The sequence below is a fragment of the Aspergillus flavus genome, chromosome 8 (genome assembly GCF_009017415.1).
Source record: "Aspergillus flavus chromosome 8, complete sequence".
Taxonomy (NCBI): Eukaryota; Fungi; Ascomycota; class Eurotiomycetes; order Eurotiales; family Aspergillaceae; genus Aspergillus; species Aspergillus flavus.
This window is the reverse complement of record NC_092403.1, coordinates 909075-926518: the sequence shown is the minus strand read 5'-3', so window position 1 is coordinate 926518 and position 17444 is coordinate 909075. Positions and strand designations below refer to the sequence as shown.

The window sequence follows — 17444 nt, the reverse complement described above, 5'->3', positions numbered from 1 at the left end:
AAACGTCTGTCCATGACCTACGAGGACAAAACATGCCGTTGCCAAGCGCACGTCCCGAAGTTGGCGCTAGTTCCAAGGAAGTGGGTTGCACTTTTGCACCGCAGGCAATCCGACTCCTGCCCTAAATTGCCAGTTTGAGACGCACGTATGGCACGAGCCATTCCTGGTCGCAAGATTCTTAGTCCGTCTCTAATAATCAGCCAGGGAAAATGAACGAGAATCTAGTCTCGGCCCACGACACGAACACATCAGACAACGGTGGCCTTAGTGGCTTGGATTCATGTTGATCACTGCCAACGCATCATCTTCTGTCTGTCACCTGCCATGTAAGCAATGGTCCATTCGGAAACACCGACTCCTCGCTGCTGCATGCAAACGTAAATCTTGGATACGAGGCACGAAGGCTAGGCAATCCCGTTCTGTTCGCAGTAACTGGACTCCGATAAGAGTTGCAAGAATTGCCTGACACAGCGGACGGTTGAATGTGTGTGTGTGTGTGTGTGTGTGTGTGTGTGTGTTAATCAAGTCGGAAAACGCGAGTTCTGAAGAACATCCGTAGTCATTTCTTCGGCACCGTACTTTCGATGTCCATCTGTGATCATGGACTGGAGACATTTGCTTTTTGCCACCGTGGTGAATGTAATGCCCTACATGCTTAGCATCAGTACGTTGCATATTTAGCAGGGTTCATCATGGGCGAACATGATTGTACGTCCGTTCAATCGGTGGCTGGCCGCGGTTAATATATTTCTCTGGTGGTTCTGATGAGAGCGTAAGCAGAATACTATTATGCAAGTTGACTATCTGACCTGTCAGAGTACAACCAGAACAGTGAACGGATGCTTACTGTAGAAGAATATACTATGCTGAACATTCTGATCGGTGAGACATATTGAAGTTCCAAAATGCCTTCATCCCCACATGCTGTATATGCGTAGTTGTATACAAATATCTGGACGGGTATCTCAGCGTTGTGGACTCACGTATTCTGCTCAACAACGCGAGTAGGCATGTGACTAAGAGATTCTCAAAAAAAAAAAAAAAAACGAGTCAAATGCGCATCTACTGTTTCTAACGGTGGCGTGCAGGGTAACCCTGGACTAGTCCCTTCTGCACATTGTGGCTGTGGATACGTGTCACTGCATTCTGCCGCTTGCGCCGGTTCTTTTCGTTTTCTTCAGACTTTGGAACCTTAATCCGCGACCTATGCAGCACCGATTTTCTTCTGTTGCTGTTGTTTATTTGCTTTCAGCTCTTGACACAACTGCTGCTTAGCAGAGTGTGAAAACAGGTCCATCTTTCTGCCTACCACACAGCATACACACTCATGGCCGTAATGCCTTCAATCATTTTGTCCGCAGAGTACAGCCTTGTGATTTCACAGTAAACAATCCTACCCTGAGTATTGCTATATTAAAACTTTTAAAAATCCGACAGGTAACTGACACTGACATGGCGCATTGCATACAGCTGGAGAATTCTATACACGGCCGCTGCGTGCATACTATCCCGCCAACCGGAAATATGAGTTGAAATGTGGCTAGCTGAATGGAAGTCGATATTATGTGAAGTCTACATGTCCGCAATCTCTAATGCATGTCTTGCCTTAGCTCCTCTGTTGCGTGTTGTCTTACTGATTCACACCAAATCGAGAGTATAGGCCAGCTTCCACCACAGAGCATACCTGACAAGTTGCTATCCATAGCCATGATGTTGAGCATTCAAAGACGCCGCTTGTGGGTATGTTTACCGTCTCACTCCATCCCTTCTGTTCATCCCTTGAGACTTGTCCTGTGAGAAACATTGGACTTCTGAGGACGATAGAAAACTACAGAAGGTGTTCAGGAAAGACCCCTAGCTGACTGGCAATACCTAGATAGATAGGTGACTTTTGGCATTGTAGCGACCAAGCCGTATATGCCAGCATATAGTAACGAAAGACTACTTGTACGAGTGAAAAGCGCCATACCGCAAGGGAGTAGCTATTACAAAGAAAGATAACAACAAAAACATAAATAAAAATAATAACAAATATACTCCCTCGCGCATGCAACATACGGCCAACGCCAACTAGCCAAAGTAGCATGTCCACTCAACATCATCCTCTCTTCCCTTCCAGACACAATCGTCTGCTTCAACGTGTATGTCGTGGAATCTGATAGAATGCACTTTAAATGTGTGTCCACGATGGTCGCGCGGAATTGGATAAGGAAGCTGGTAGGTGCTTCTAACCGCGTCAACTTTGTCTGTGTGTGAAGCCACGCCACCATTGGCACCCATCCAGGAGAATATGACATTGCCAGTGGTGATATCGCTGCCATGCGCCTTATCGCCGCCAGCTATGAATTTCTGCACGCGATACGGCTGAATACTGGCATACATAGAGTTTGCATCGAAGTTCGCATTCAGGGTAACTTTGTACTCCCAGCCATTGCGACCCCGCTTTATTTTGCTGTCATGTGCAGGCATGACGCTGTCCCTGAAGTGTGTAAAATGGTGGAGCGGTAAGATGCTCTTGGGTTCAGTTCAAGCGAGGTCAGGGCTTCAGTGTGGTGTGTTGAGTATGTATGCATGAAGTTTGGACTTAAGACAATAGTCCCTTTTTCAAGAAGGGATTTCCATCGGGGAATTGATTAATGGAATGCGAAGAAGAGTCAAAGAGAGAGTTATCCCTGGGCAGAGTTGGCTCGTTTTATGTTGATCTTTTACTATGCAGAATGCCGAAAAGGCTTTGTACGAGGTGGACTCAGGTGACTCCCAGTTACGAAGCTATCCATATATTATTTTCTAGTTGTACTGATTGGGGATAGAAAGATAGCAAATGCCGTGTGTGATGACCGATAGAACGCGGTCCAGCCTTGTCTGATGTAATAAAAGTCATATCTCCGACCGAAAGTCATTTATACATGAGCTTGTTTTATCCTCGCAATCATGGTCGACTTTTGTCTCGCTCTGGACCCTCTTTTGAATGCGAACTGGGGCATCATTTGTGGAATGGCTTGTCGTATGACTGCGTTCACGACCCAAGGACACAATTGATGTCGAGTCGCATTGCAAAAGCTCAACACTCATTGGCTCAGCCACAGTGAAGTTTAACAATCATGACCAAAGCTTGTCCAAAGCTTGTACAATGGTTGCTGCTTCTTCTTTAATTGCCTGCCTGACTTCAAATCTCAAATATGAAGTACTTTCCATTGCAGTCCGCACGACAACCAGACCTTACTTAGATTCAAGGGCCGTCCGCGGAGCTCATGAACATTCATCACTATCTTGAGAATTCATTAATCCTATAAAGATCTAAGCACCAGAATGCGCCACAGCACCATCTATATCCTGTGGGGTCTTTATGTCAACACTTTGACAGCACCCACAAACGACCCTTCGGCGCTTGGTGGTAGGTGTACCTTTCAGAAATAGATCTTCCCGGTTAATCTTCACACAATCCACTAACATATATCCAACGAAGGATGCATAAGAAGCAGCGTCAACTGCCTTCTCGCCGGTCAATGTGAGCTCGGTCCATGCTACCGATGCTGCTGCTGCTATTGCGAGGACCTCGACGGCGGAGAAGTTTGCGGTGTAGGTTGGTGGTGGGACGGCGACTGTTGTGTGGCGCTTACAGCGGACAATCAGAGTATTTTTTCCGACAAGTCCCAGTATTGTAGCTGTAATTAAGATATACCGATATTCAAGAGGAACTATCTGTCTCGGTCATGATGATGACCAGATTTGGCCTTTTTACTTGGGTTAGGCTGCTGAGGAACTTTCTTAGAATTGGAATGTGCGTGTAGCTCAGAGATAATCTGAGAGTGTCGGATATCAATGGTTTAGCGATCAGTTGGCTAGCTACGCTGAAAAGACAGCAATACTGTCAGATTCTATGGCTCAAGCCAAGCCACCTGAACTCTGGTTTTGCAGACTACCAATATGAAACTCTAAGAGAGACGCAGGCGACTTCAAGGTTGATGAGGTCGTATATAGAAAGAATTTATTGGAAGTTGTGTCGGCAACCTTACCCGTTTAACCAGAGAGATTTATGGATATTGAGAAGGTTGCTTGGGTTCTACCACTATTTCCTCAACGTCAGACCACCTCATCCACCACCTTACTACCAAGATCTGCCGCCGAGCTACGCCAGTCTTAAATACGAACTACGATCACATAGCACCCTTCTCAACAAAAAGGACCTCAATTAGTAAGCTTTGACCATATTCTAGCTACTTTCCCAGCGTGGAAGGCTTGAGATTGGATGTATTCGTGGGACTGAAGTTTAGATTCATGAGACTTATATGACTGGGCATCATCAGAGCAGATAGTCATAATTACCAAAAGCATCACTTACCATTTATTCAGAAAATTGACTGAAGAGCGTAGTTGTTGTGTCCAAGCTGCCAGCTATCAGTTAGTTTTTGTTAGAGAGAGTCGGATTCAAACGGTAGGCCATTTCCTATTTTGAATTCGACGGAAATCGATATTCCTCTGACTAGATACAAGTGTTTCAACTCAAGTATTTGTGTTCCTGGAGCCACGACAACACTCTCAGTCTCACGGAAGGTGCCTCCAAAAGCTCCAAGGATTATTACAACGGCAACAGCACCTGGTCTTCTAAGAGGAGTTACAAGGCTGCAATCACGCTGGGGAAGACCGGGGTCCCTGTTACCGCACCAACCAATGCGCTCAGCAGGGAAGAGAAATGTGTCTATACATATGTTGTTATCATTGGCACCCCGTCCACCAAGGCACAGGCTGCAAAACCCGCCTCTATTCAGGGCCCTACATCATCTGAAGCACCTATAAGTCTGGCTTTGGAGGGGGATGTCGCTCCGGTTCCGGGGTTGGGTGACACTATCCATCTACCTGGGGGTTCCACCACAGTCATTGGGCACTGGTGATCTTAGTATTCATCTATCCTGGACGGTGTTCTTGTTCTTGTTGCTCTTTCATGATGCTTTCATTTTCCCGACGTCATCAACATGGCAAGAAAGTCCTAGTCATTGTTAGTGAAGTAGTCACCTAGTCACTGCTGCCAAATGGTCTTTTATATAGTCTAACAGAGCTGACTACTTGACATATTATCTGTATGGAAAGTATTAAGTAAAGTAGGGACATTCTCATGGCTCGAATTTATGACCTTATCCTGGGAGATTGGGAGAAATACAATCTGCAACAGACTGTGGAGTCCTTAAGTATTTCTTAATAGTGGATGCAGAAGCGCCACAACCGTCTTAGAAAACATAGGCCTCTAGGCCTATTCTTCTATATCGCAGCTTAGAAGTATTTCCAAAGAATCGCTACTCGGCCTCTACCCACTATCGGAAATAGTTTTCACTTCTATTATACTGATCTTAGTCTAATCTATAGTCTCCTCTCAGGGAGCAGCGCTGTTGAGGCAATATTAGACTGGGAATCAGTTGAGTACTACCGAAATTCTGGATATTTTTTAAGCCGTATCACAGCGACGGATTCAATCTTGATACCCCATATGATCCTTGATATACTTGGACCGATCTTCTCGAGTTGGATCTCCAACTTTGATTTAGGCTTAATAGCAAGGACATCGAGTAGCAGAAGCCTTGGTTTTACTTGTTTGATTTGGACGAGTTTCGTGAGGCTACTCCGTGAAGTTTCGTTCAATCCATGTTCTCTGGCTATGCAAAAAGAATCCCGATCCTTGAGATATTAAACTGCCTTGTGCCCAACTCCATTCGACCGGCCAATTAGGGGAAGTTTCGAGTTCCCGCTTTCCATCGTATTGCATCGTTTTCGCCCCTGACGTATCTTCATTAACTGAAGTCCGTTTGTGATAGGCACCTCGTTACGGAGCAATAGGCCAATCTCGCCAGGATGGAACCAGTTCATCCAAAGAAGCACTAGGACCATCAAAAAGCCGTCGAAAATAAAGACACAGGCCTCGCTTCGCATGATAGGACCATGATTGCCTTCAATAAACTCAACAACCCGGAAGACACTTCTGACGAGGATCAAACCTCCAGTCAGGTATAGGGTAAATAAGTACCACTTCCATCGAATGCTAGGATTGTTCGATTCGGGTGTTGGCGATCTGGCCAGACGATAATGATAATTAATAGCAATAACAAGAAAGCAAGAGAAGATAAAAAGCTGGACGAAAAGACCAGCAATGATGACCTTTTCGCCTATTTGCCAGAGATCTGGAGCGGCCATAATGCTGCCATCTTTTAGGGAGCATATTAGCATTTATCTATGATATGCAAGCATATAGAGTGTAAGCTGTAAGCTTCTATTACTTACCTGTGGACTGTGTGCAGAGCGAAACCACATCACCCCAAACAAAGGTTTTGGTAAGCCACTTTCGCTTGACTAGGGCATGGTGCTCCCCGGCAGTGAGCAGGATAATGCGACCGAGAATCATATAGATGGATGCAGCCATAAATGCTGGTCCGAGGAGAATCAGTGTATTCTGGATGACATATGGTCCAATATTCCAGCAGCCCTCGTCTTCGAGTGCATTCAGGACTCTTCCGATGTATCCAACCGCTTCGCCTATATTGAAAAGCCAACATTAGTGTAGTCCCCAGGGTATAAGATTGAGCTTGATTGACGTACATGCACCGCCTACGACAAGTGGCCAGAGATACCATATTTTCGTATGGCACATTTGAAACGTATGCAACAGTGTCGAAATGCCGAAGAGTATCACAAATATAATATTCGCCTCGACAGACGGGGCGAAGCGGTAGAAGGCAAAGGTGGCATCTTTGTAGTTTTCAGGATCACAAAGAGGTGGTGCCATAATCGATCTTCTCTGTCCTGCCAACAGCAACTCGACGGTATGAGATCAGACAAGGACGAGCAGGCTGTTATGTAGGGAAGAACACTCGGATCTTAAAAAGGATTGCTTGGTATCGCAGGTGCAAGAAAATGTTGAGAACGGAAGAACGAGATTGGGACAAGACAGGAACAAAGATGTCGTCGGCACATGTCCCTTTAAAACGTAGACTGAAGCAGTTCAGCACCTGCAATAAGTCGCAACAACATGTCTCAAATGCATTTCCTACATGGAGTTTTCGTGGAGTCTTCACAAACCAATGGGCCCAATTCTATATGCACGCGAAAGTAGCATTTTTACTGGCCGCAGTGGGGCTACGGACGCCACAGGGACAGCTTTTTTGCTGCGCCTCGTTCGGCCCTAAGTACATACACTTGAAAAGAACCGCTCCTCGGTTTCGCAAAGGATTCTGTTTGGCTGAAGAAATTCGTCAGACGCAACTGTTATTAAACGAGGTCCTTACCATCGCTCACGCTATCATGGGGCGGCTCGGGTACCGCAAGTCTAAAAACGGGTGTCTACGATGCAAGAAGAGACGTGTCAAGGTTCGTGATCGGCTCTCTTACGATGTCGAAAAGGGTGACAGATTGGGACTGATGGCTTGAGACGCAGTGTGATGAGCAAGTGCCATGTACTGCCTGCAAGAGGCACAAGGTCGAATGCAGCCCTGAGCGGCCTGGCAGGGGAAAGGCCCTTGAGACGGTGAGTGGCGCTTGCCTCCTGAGCAATTCGTGTGTCTAATATAACATGTACAGAGCCGTACTGACCCCCCCAAGCATCATTTGCGCCCCAAGCCTAATAATGTCCACAGCCTCCCTGTGAGCGGACAATCACCTAAAGCAAACTCTTTTCCAGAAGCATGCACTGCAATTGGGTTTTCTGAATTGTGTCTATTGGATCTGGAGCTCATGCATCACTTCACGACTAATACATGCATGATGGGTCCCCACGTGTTGGATCCGTCTGTATTCAGGGACGAGTTGCCACGTCTTGGCCTCCGGTACCCGTACCTTCTACATCAGCTCTTCGCCCTGTCGGCATTCCATTGTGCCTATCTACGGACAGAATCGCGCGAGAAGTACCTGTTTCACGGCTCAAAGCACCAAGCTCATGCCATCGCCGGCATGCGATTAGCCCTTACAGGAAAGATGACCGAGGAGAGGAGTTTCGCCCTGTTCATGACCTCAGCTCTGCTCATGACAAGCAGCTTTGCTTCACATCTGAAGTATCCACACAACGAGGCGAAGCCGCCGCTGGCAGGAATGCTCGAAATAATGGCGCTAGTACGAGGGTTGTCTGCAATCAAGACTACCACCCATGCCGAATTGCAGTTCAATGTCTTGGATAAGCTAAAACATCACAGCGGCTCTCCGCCCTGCTGGAAAGCACTCGATCTATTCAAGACGCAGCTTACTATCCTTCAGTCTCGAATTTCTAATCTGACTAATATCGATAATGCCATCTTGGCTCTATTAAATAAAGGTGCACAGTCGATGCTAGACTGCGCAGCAATGCCGGCCACTACGATGGCGGGCGAGCTACACGTTGTGTTCACGTGGCTGAGCATACTGCTTGGGGACCTTTTTAATTTGATGCAGGAGCAGCACCCCGGGGCGATGGTGGTGCTACTGTATTATGTAGTCGCGCTGCAGGAAGTTGAGACGCAATGCTGGGTGTTAGAAGGCTGGAGCGCGCAGCTAACATCGAATATCGTGGATATACTCTTCCCACCTTGGACTGGGTTGGCACAATGGGCTATGAGTGAGTTAGGATACCCGAGTGGTTGAATGGAACTGTGTAGGGTTAGATTCGGGTTTATCTACACTATTTAAGTTATCATCATAACAGAACTACGGTACTCTATGATAGTGACTCACAGTATGGATATCTATCATGTATAAAATCTTTTCTTTCATTTAATCAGGCACGAACTTAGATTGTCAAAGCACAGAATCCCGCCAGCTCAGCTATGCTGATGCCCCCTCTTGAACAGGGTTATAAATTAAAGATACTCCGTGAAGGAATGTCATAAGGCTAGTTGGCGACGGCTAAATAGTATTCAATTGTAGAATAGATATAAATAATAGAAGAAGACAAATATGTAAAGCAGCTTGTTCCAATTTAGCAATAAAAATCTCTGTTGCTTATTTCGGCTGCCCCTGCATACCCGGGTGCTGTTGCAGCAGCAAGGGGCCAATCGATAAAATGTCGGTATACTCTTGTGTATGACACATTGAGTTCACCTGCCACGCTTCCTCTTGGATTATATAATGGCTGACGTTTCCGCAGTCACCATAAAGTAAGTAAAGCCTATGTTTGTTGTTTGCCTGATATATACCCCGGTTCCTTTTGCAATCACCCACTTAGAAGTTAGACTGACCCCTGCATAAGTGGGGTTTTAAGATTACTTACCGATAAAGAAGGGATATGAATATGATATCAACAGCACACGCGAGCAAGGGATAGAACTCAGAAGGATATATTAACTCTGAAAAGACACTGTATGAAAGAAATACAAAACTCGCCAACACCCCAACCAAGAACCGAAACCAGACACCCAAGCTCTACCCTCTTCAAGATGCGGCTCCAACTCATCGCAGCAACGCTGCTACTCAGCACAACAGCACAAGCCACTCAAAGCTTCACTAACACCGGAACAACATCCGGCTGGAGCTGGAAGAATATCGAACACAACGGCACAGTAGAACAAGTCACGGACATAGTCTACAAAGGCTCAACGGCACTCAAAATGACCCAAATATACGACCAAAAGTACACCGATCGCTACCGCAACAACGATGATGCAGACGACGACCTAGTCAAACCAGGCCGTTACCACTCAGAAGTGATCAAAAACGACGTATACAAACTCGGCGACGAGGGCTATTACGGCTTCATGTTTCGACTCCAGGACACCTGGCAGTTTTCCCCGGTTCAATCGTATAACATCGCCCAGTTTATGGGCGAGTTTCCTGACAGGGGTTGTGAGCAGTTTCACTGGATTCCCTCTAACATGGTTTATCTGTATGGTGATCAGTTGTATCTCCATCAGAGGACGGGTAAGGTCTGTGCGCCGAAGGAGACTATCTATAGTAATTTGGCTACTGTATCTGCGGGGGAGTGGCACAAGGTTGTTATTCATTCTGAGTGGAGGGCTGATGGTACTGGTTCTTACGGGTTGTGGTTTGATGGGGTGAAGGTGCTTGAGGAATATGATATTGATACTACGATTGACGATGGCGATACGGCGTTTCAGTTCAGGGTCGGGATCTATGCGAATGGTTGGCATGATAATGGTGGTATGAAGGGGACTCAGGGAACACGCCAGGTTTGGTATGATCAGATTGCGATTGGGACGACCTTTGCGGATGCCGATCCTGATCAGTGGTAGATGACTGTCTGTTGCTGGACGGTGGAATGAAAGGGGAATGTGGTTAACCTGCAGTGCTAGGGGCACTGATGAATGCCTGCCAACAGAGTATATCTGCATGTATAATATTGAGAGGCGCGATATCCATATGCTTGAAGTAGCCTCTTGGGTATACATGTGGTTGATTCTAGCTCAAACCTAAGCCGAAGACTTTGCTTTTTAACATGGAAGTTTACATAGCATAGAATTTCTTAGTGGTTGTCGATCAAAGGATCAGATTAATGCTTATTCAGTTGGAGCGTGAAGGCTGAACAATGAATATCTGTGTAATGCCGTTGTGGAGAGTGTAAATGGTGGTTCAAATGCACTCCACTGCTGTGTGTAGTTGTAAGACATATCATGATAGAGAAACAGGGTATTATAGATAGTGGTTCTATTCTGTGCTAGATAAATCACCCATATCTCTATTTCAACCCTCCGGACAACAAGAGACTCTGGCCCGTCATATATCCAGTAGTAACCAACATTGTGACCACATTCGCCGTCTCCTCCGGGATACCCAGCCGACCTAAAGGAATAGTTGCCACTGTATCTTGGATTGCCGAAGCATTGGGAACCATACCCGTATCACCTATCATAGCAGGCGCAACATCATTGACACTGATGTTGTATTCCGCTAGACGGGTAGAAAGATTCTTCATCATTCCCGTAAGCCCTCCCTTGGACGCTGCGTAATCTAAGACACGACGATTAGACAGATTAGATAATGATCAGGTATCAACAAGGATGAAGGTATCAACTAACGACATCCATTAATGCCTCCCCCATAAGCAGCAATCGAAGACATGAACACAATCCGGCCCCATCTTTGCGCCTTCATGTGCTCTACCACACCTTTGACAAGAACAAAAGAAGCGCGAAGATTAACATTAAGCATGTAATCGAACTCCTCAAGCGGGATGTCCCATATATTAGTTATTCGTTTCCCGTATCCGGCATTTGAGATCAGAATATCAGGTCTTCGACCGTGTTGGGTGTCAATCTCGTGGAATAGGGTCTCGATTTGGTCGGCGGATCCAACATCCACTTTGTGAGTGGAAATGCGCAGCTTGTTCTCGGCGTATTTGGATTGTAGTTCTTTGACAAGTTCGTTTATTGATGTCGAATTAGTGGAGTAAGTCAGTGCCAGGTGAGCTCCACGTTGAGCTAGCTGGTGAGAACATGCTGCTCCGATTCTAAGGTAGTAAAGGTTTGTCAGTAGCTGTCTCACTCAAATCAGCTTATCGAACTGGGTTATTGTTACCCTCCTGATGCGCCTGTGATTAGGGCTAGACGACCGCGTATCTCGTTTAGTGCCATCTTTTTAAGAATATCGAAGAGACAATGTCAGTGTGATGAATAATTTATTCCTTATCACGCAAAGGATGGATAGTGTAGGTTTAGGTTGTCTACATTAACCTCAACTGAGCGGTCTTCGAACGAGACTACCATTAACGTATTCGATAAACTGCCATCACTGGTGCATCATAACCAAGTTAACGGACTTACTCCGTATATCGAGCATGGTTCATGATATGAACAGACGAAATCTAGTTCTAGTAGGCCAGCGGCTATCTCATCTATCTCCATCGGCGGAGCTCCTCCCAAGACCCACTTAATGCATCCTCGCGAGCTCCTCCTAGGCTTGCTACGCCACTAGGAGCTAACCTTACCCCCGAGTAGGATCCAATATCCAATAGCAAGTTATGCTTTTTATCGCTCGTATCTGATAGCTTTGTATATACCGTCGCTATCAGGCTTCTCGAGTGAACAATCGATCTTGCCGTCGGCTATTGATTTGAACAAGGGGACAAGATTTATCTCTATCGAGCTATCAGACCCATGCACTTATCAGATAATGTGGCTTGATGTTTGATCCTATTGCCGCTAAGTCTAGAGTTTAAGCGGTGTATTATATGAAATGGTGGGCCTAGGGCTCTATGATAAATACTCTCCATATATTTCTGCCACCGGGCTGAAAATGAATAGTCTAATATGCAGCCAGAAGAAGAACACGAAGAACAAGACGAGGGTCTCGATAATGACGGTGGTGATTCCTATGCAGCTAAAGGTCCAATGGCAGATAGCAACTGATTAGGTGGTTACTGAAAGAATGAAGATATTATTACATCTGTAGAATACACTGATCTTTTTGCAATTTTGCTTTTTGTCCTTGCTCTTGCATCAAATACCGTGGTGTTCCATGAATTCCTCCGAATATGCTCAATAAGGGCATATTGAATGGCCCTACCCTTTGTAATGAGGAATTAAATGAATTTATTTTCTAAGCGCTTGCTCAGAACATCTTTCACGGCAGACGCAGACGACAAAATGCAATCCAAGCTACTGTCCGGGGTTTCTTCTAAAGAATATGTAGATACCATTAAGGAGCTGGTGTTGAGAACTTAATTCAATGCCGTGGGGTATTCTATTTCACAGGAGTCGTTAAACTGTTGGTAGGTTCCTATGCCGTCCATGAAATATGTCAGAGTCGTTAGTAGATCAGCAGGTAATGCCCAGTGCACTATGTGCTTTCCTTGTAAGCGTTTGCGGTTTTCTGCTGTCGGCAATTGGAAGTACCACGCCTCGATCATCTTTAGGAGGTTCGTGCTTGCTTGGTGAAGAATAATAATAGTGTAACGCTTACCACGTTTGCGGTTCTAGTATTAACATATCAATATATCAGCCTCTTAAAGGGGGTGTAGCAGGAAAAAGGCTAATGACAACAGTACCTTGGTGATGATTGAACACATATCATCCTCCCAGCCGTTGTGTCCAGTTGATTCCCCTCACATTTTTCCAGTTGATGCCTTTGGAATGTAGCTCTTATGGCTATCTGGATAATCAACAATAAGGTTATTATCTAGGAGATACTGCTAATAGACAAAAGTCTTTAGGTATATCTTCTTAGGCTTCGCTTCGCCACTCCGAGTCAGTCGTTGTCACAAATACAGCCATTCGTGACAATGATCAAACAAGTGTTGGCTCTGGTTATAGCGATATTTGCCCGATGATTGTCAGAGGCAAATACCAGGTCAGACTTCGTTTCTGGATCGACAACCCAATCTAGGATGATCATGTCTGACTCGTGACCCTGCATCCTATCCACGGTGATAGCGTTAACGTCGACCGTGTCTTCCCAAGCGATGTTCAGCTTCTCAGAAAGCTTCAGCATCTCGGTGATATAGCATTTCTTCCTGCTCGTAGTAACCTGTAGTTATAGAGCAGATGTCGTGCCCCACCATCACAAAAACAATTGTACACATCCAACTCCCAGCGTCTGACACCATTCCATTCGTACTTAATGTCTTTCATAGAGTCCCTTTCGCAATTGAAGTTCCCATCACCGACGACTGATCCACGGAAGGTTAACACCACCCAGACCATTCGTATCATTATCCAGCGCGTCTATAGCCTTATTGTGCGTCCCAGCACCAAGACTCACTGATGTCGCTGGAGTCGTTTGCGTGGAGCGCGTCGAAGATTCCATGGCGTCCCGTGCCACATAGGATGTACGAGTGAACTTTCGGGTTATGCATAGTCTCTATCCCAGCCGTGAGCCAATCTCTCCAGGTAGGATCGATTTGTTGTGATTGCTTTGAGACATCATGAGGCACTTCACCAGCCTGCTGTGAAGTTTACTGAGATACGAGCAGTAATTGATATGCCTAGGTACTTGACCCACGAAGACAGAAACAAGAGATGGGGAGAACTGAGTTGGTTCTCAGAATAAATTCGGCAGCTTAAATATCTCTAATCTGGCAGATTGGTGGGTGAATAGAACCTATGAAGTCAATAAACTCGCTGAGTAGAAACAGAATATGCAATCTCAGACTCACATTGTTCTTGGAGGTAGTTCAATAACAAGCCGGTGAAGTCAGCAGCTACAGTTGGTGTAATGAAACTTTCAACGGAGCAATTGTATCATGGTTATTCAACACAACGGTGAAAACCGCAGACTACGATGTTATCATGTCATACCCGCAGGTAATCCACTACGTGGCCTAGTTTATGTAGGAAATGGGTCTGCTGGGCCAATTCGGTGAAGCGGAGCTGACTTAGGACCTGGAACAAACTATGACAGGAGCGTAAGGTGACGCTGGTTACGTCTCTAGCATATATTCACGCTGAGGCCACGTCGTTTAAGAAGTGAACCATTCTACTATTACCTCCTAAGCAGCTGGGCTTAGATGGCCTGGTAGGGGCCGAATTCATTTGACAGAGACATACACGGTATGATTCAGCTCGGCGTAAAATCACTAATGCCTTTTACATAAGATTGTACGGAGTCGGGGTGAGAGCGACCCTTGAGGATACACCTGTGGACTCCATTGTATTTAAATTGAAGTGAAACATCCCTTGCTCCAGACTCCGCCGAATCTATCTCTGTTACAAGACCGGATTAACACCATCGGATATTGACAGAAATACCAGAAAACTATGAGAACACTCAATAAAACTTTGTATTCGGGGGCAACCCCTCAGCCTGGTCCTCTCTCTATATTCTTCAGTCAGTACGCTAACCACTTCCAAGATAAGCAGCAGCGGAGTCCTTACCAGTAGATCCCCAAGTCCCTTCACAAGCGCAATCTCGTGGTCACAGAGGGCCTGCTCTTCAGGTCCAAGGTCGGTGAACGTTGTTGCAACATCAAAGTCACTCCAGACCAGCCTATCAGGATTCCCACGAACAAGGAGAATGTTTCTAGGGTAGATATCTTGGTGGTGAACGCCCGCTTTGTGTATCTCCTTCATGCCCTCAATAGCCTGGGGATAGAGCGTATCCGAGTAGTTCACGCAGTTCAAACTCTCTGCGTTTGGGAGGTATTCCAGTAATATCCCTCTTGGCTTGAACGTGTCTTGGGCGAAATGTCGGAGAGCAGGATGGAATGCAGCCGGATCTACTTCATTGATACAGCCGTGGAATTTTGGAACGATGCTGCGCTCACAGACACCAGAGGCCAGGAGTTTCTCATATGCATTGGTTTCGCAGCGGAATCGGTTCAGATCACGACCTTTCTCGGTATATCCCGGGTCGCCGTTGTCGTGGAAAATCTTTAATGCGTATTTTTGGCCATCTAGATCTACCTTAAATATGGACGATGCATCAGAGCGTGCAATCTCACTAATAATGTTGATTTTGGAGGGATCAATCTCCGCTAAGGCAGCGCTTGGATTCATTGTTGTCCTGGTGTGAGTTATATCTCGGTCGAGGCGGATGGAGCAGGTCTGTTAATATACATAAACAGATCTTGGCTAATGCGCCGATTCACACGTGACCGTGAGTCCCCTTGCATTTCTCGATAGCAAGTAAAGAATTGATCATTCTGAATGACTTATTTCTTTTGTGGGGGAATTTTGTAGAAGTGCCGGTCTATTGGGTGAGCCATAACGTCTCACACATCAATGATATAGTTTACTTTGGCAGTCGGCCTCTTAGGGATATTGCTCAGTGATAGACTACTCGCTCATTGAGTCGAACATAGGTATTTCAAGCGGATAAAACTTCGGAGAGTGTCTGTAGGATATCCTGGCACTGGAATTGCCATGATACAGGTAACAAACTAAGCTTTTATTACCCAGACAAGCAGGTGGCCTGCAATAGGAGGGGGTTTCAGCTCTGAAGCAGCAACAAATGCCCATTATATACTACAAAGCAAGACCCTTATAAACCTCCGTCTCGACATCTTGCGACAATTGGAACAACTGTTCATCGCCGTACGGCAATACCTGCGAGCAAATAAAGCCTGCAACACCTTTTTCGCGGTCGCACCACCACCGAAGATTCGCTACGCCTGACCACTGTGCAGTCCCAATGGATCGCCCTGTGGAACCTCCACTAAGTAGGAAGGTAAGTCCCCAGCCTTGTCGATCTCCCTCCACAGTTGGGTGAAGGCCGAGACCAGACTGTACGAATTCTGCTTTCGCGTCGGGGAAATACTTTTCAGCGAGAGGAGGCAGGTTCTCGATTTGGTTCCGGAACATCTCGTCTACGGTCTCCTTCTTAAGCAGCTGTTTGCCGGTTGTCGGCGAGGTTCCGTTGTTTAATAGGACGGCGAGGATTTCTGGATACGTGTCAGTACGTTGCCGGTAGTGTTGGTTCGATGGGGAGTCCTACGGGAGTAGTCCTGTGCAGTAGAGAAACATCCGGCTCCGCCACTGTTAAAGTAGGACTTGATGTCACTCTCACTCTTCACGGTCAATGCACGCCGCAGCAGGTGATCGCGGACAGAGATCTGGCCATCAGCCGCTCGCTGGTGCATGTACGCGAGGTTCGCCTTCATTTCTTCAGTGGGGAGCATTGAAATATGCTTGAGACCGATGGGCTCGAAGATGTGTTGATGGAAATAGTCATTTAACGATTGTCCTGTGACACGCTCAAGCACAACACCTGCCCAGTCAATGCCAATCTATCGCGGTTCCCTGCATGTTAACAGCCATCGTTGCCTCCGGCGAATCGGTGATCACTTACGCCATACTCCCAAGTTTCCCCTGGCTGATGAACCAGCGGCTGGTTGAATTCCTCAGCATATCCCGAGAATTCATCGAGACCAGCGGGTCGGGCGTAATCACGCAGTTTCTCATTATAAAACGTATAACCGAATCCAGCTATAATTTCAACATCAGCGCCCAATTTAACTGTGTAGTTTCAGGGACACTGACAAGTATGAGTCAAGAGCATCCTCAAAGTAATCCCCTTATTCTTCTCCACCAAGGTGCCATCTTCCTGGAGCACTCGAAGATCATCAAACTCAGGGCAAATTCGATGAATTTGACCAGCATCATCCAAAGAAAGCCTTCCCTGCTCAACCAACTGCATGCACGCAATACCAGTAATCATCTTTGTGCACGACGCAATCCAAAATACCGAGTCCACAGACATGAGCTCAGAGCTTCCATGGCCCCGTTTCCCCGCAGCATGGCTGAACAGTTGCTTGCCGTCCCGTCCAACTACAGCGACGGAAACCCCGGGAAGGCCCTTGTCGGGATCGCTGCACACGGATTGCATCCGGCGCTTGAGCGCCTCGATATTTGTTGGATTAAGCTCGCTCATTGTCTGGAATGGTAGGGACTGTGTCGTGGAGGTATGAGGAGGGGTTGGTCTTCAATATCAATTATTTATAATGAGGGGTTCGGTGGGGGTCGTGGGGCTTTGTTTCTCTCCTCTCGGGCCCGTCGAAAATCGTTCGGAATTGAAGCAGGTCCCTCGTAGCTGGGAGCCTTAGGCAT

At 46.4% G+C, this 17444-nt stretch overlaps 8 protein-coding genes across 8 annotated transcripts; 3 read left to right on the top strand and 5 right to left on the bottom strand.

The window, feature by feature from the left end:
* Window positions 1-2070: 2070 nt before the first annotated feature.
* Window positions 2071-2469, bottom strand: F9C07_12492 (uncharacterized protein; the record flags this gene model as incomplete). The annotated part of the gene is made up of 1 exon (XM_041287608.1): window positions 2071-2469. One exon carries the CDS (start codon window positions 2467-2469, stop codon window positions 2071-2073), a length of 399 nt encoding a protein of 132 aa, XP_041151448.1.
* An 840-nt stretch (window positions 2470-3309) lies between these two features.
* Window positions 3310-3675, top strand: F9C07_12491 (uncharacterized protein; the record flags this gene model as incomplete). Its single annotated transcript, XM_071507842.1, has 2 exons — window positions 3310-3394; window positions 3467-3675. The coding sequence occupies 2 exons, from the start codon at window positions 3310-3312 to the stop codon at window positions 3673-3675; spliced, it is 294 nt and encodes a 97-aa protein (XP_071367278.1).
* A 2004-nt stretch (window positions 3676-5679) lies between these two features.
* F9C07_12490 (RTA1 like protein-domain-containing protein) lies at window positions 5680-6772 on the bottom strand (the record flags this gene model as incomplete). The annotated part of the gene is made up of 3 exons (XM_041295494.1): window positions 5680-6194; window positions 6271-6522; window positions 6586-6772. The coding sequence occupies 3 exons, from the start codon at window positions 6770-6772 to the stop codon at window positions 5680-5682; spliced, it is 954 nt and encodes a 317-aa protein (XP_041151450.1).
* A 173-nt stretch (window positions 6773-6945) lies between these two features.
* F9C07_2236734 (uncharacterized protein) lies at window positions 6946-8595 on the top strand (the record flags this gene model as incomplete). Its single annotated transcript, XM_041295486.2, has 3 exons — window positions 6946-7353; window positions 7421-7510; window positions 7564-8595. The coding sequence occupies 3 exons, from the start codon at window positions 6946-6948 to the stop codon at window positions 8593-8595; spliced, it is 1530 nt and encodes a 509-aa protein (XP_041151451.2).
* Window positions 8596-9011: 416 nt separating this feature from the next.
* On the top strand, window positions 9012-10487 carry F9C07_2287161 (polysaccharide lyase-domain-containing protein). The gene has a single exon (XM_071510883.1). It carries the CDS (start codon window positions 9312-9314, stop codon window positions 10197-10199), a length of 888 nt encoding a protein of 295 aa, XP_071367277.1. The 5' UTR covers window positions 9012-9311; the 3' UTR covers window positions 10200-10487.
* A 65-nt stretch (window positions 10488-10552) lies between these two features.
* F9C07_2287160 (putative short-chain dehydrogenases/reductase) lies at window positions 10553-11727 on the bottom strand. Its single transcript, XM_041295495.2, has 3 exons — window positions 11482-11727; window positions 10983-11413; window positions 10553-10914 (listed from the first exon to the last, which is right to left on the bottom strand). Exons 1-3 carry the CDS (start codon window positions 11535-11537, stop codon window positions 10643-10645), a joined length of 759 nt encoding a protein of 252 aa, XP_041151452.1. The 5' UTR covers window positions 11538-11727; the 3' UTR covers window positions 10553-10642.
* A 2703-nt stretch (window positions 11728-14430) lies between these two features.
* F9C07_2287159 (uncharacterized protein) lies at window positions 14431-15517 on the bottom strand. Its single transcript, XM_041295496.2, has 2 exons — window positions 14775-15517; window positions 14431-14715 (listed from the first exon to the last, which is right to left on the bottom strand). The coding sequence occupies exons 1-2, from the start codon at window positions 15393-15395 to the stop codon at window positions 14668-14670; spliced, it is 669 nt and encodes a 222-aa protein (XP_041151453.1). The 5' UTR covers window positions 15396-15517; the 3' UTR covers window positions 14431-14667.
* Window positions 15518-17363, bottom strand: F9C07_2287158 (beta-lactamase family protein). Its single transcript, XM_041295497.2, has 4 exons — window positions 16878-17363; window positions 16687-16823; window positions 16333-16624; window positions 15518-16279 (listed from the first exon to the last, which is right to left on the bottom strand). Exons 1-4 carry the CDS (start codon window positions 17266-17268, stop codon window positions 15864-15866), a joined length of 1236 nt encoding a protein of 411 aa, XP_041151454.1. The 5' UTR covers window positions 17269-17363; the 3' UTR covers window positions 15518-15863.
* Window positions 17364-17444: the final 81 nt, after the last annotated feature.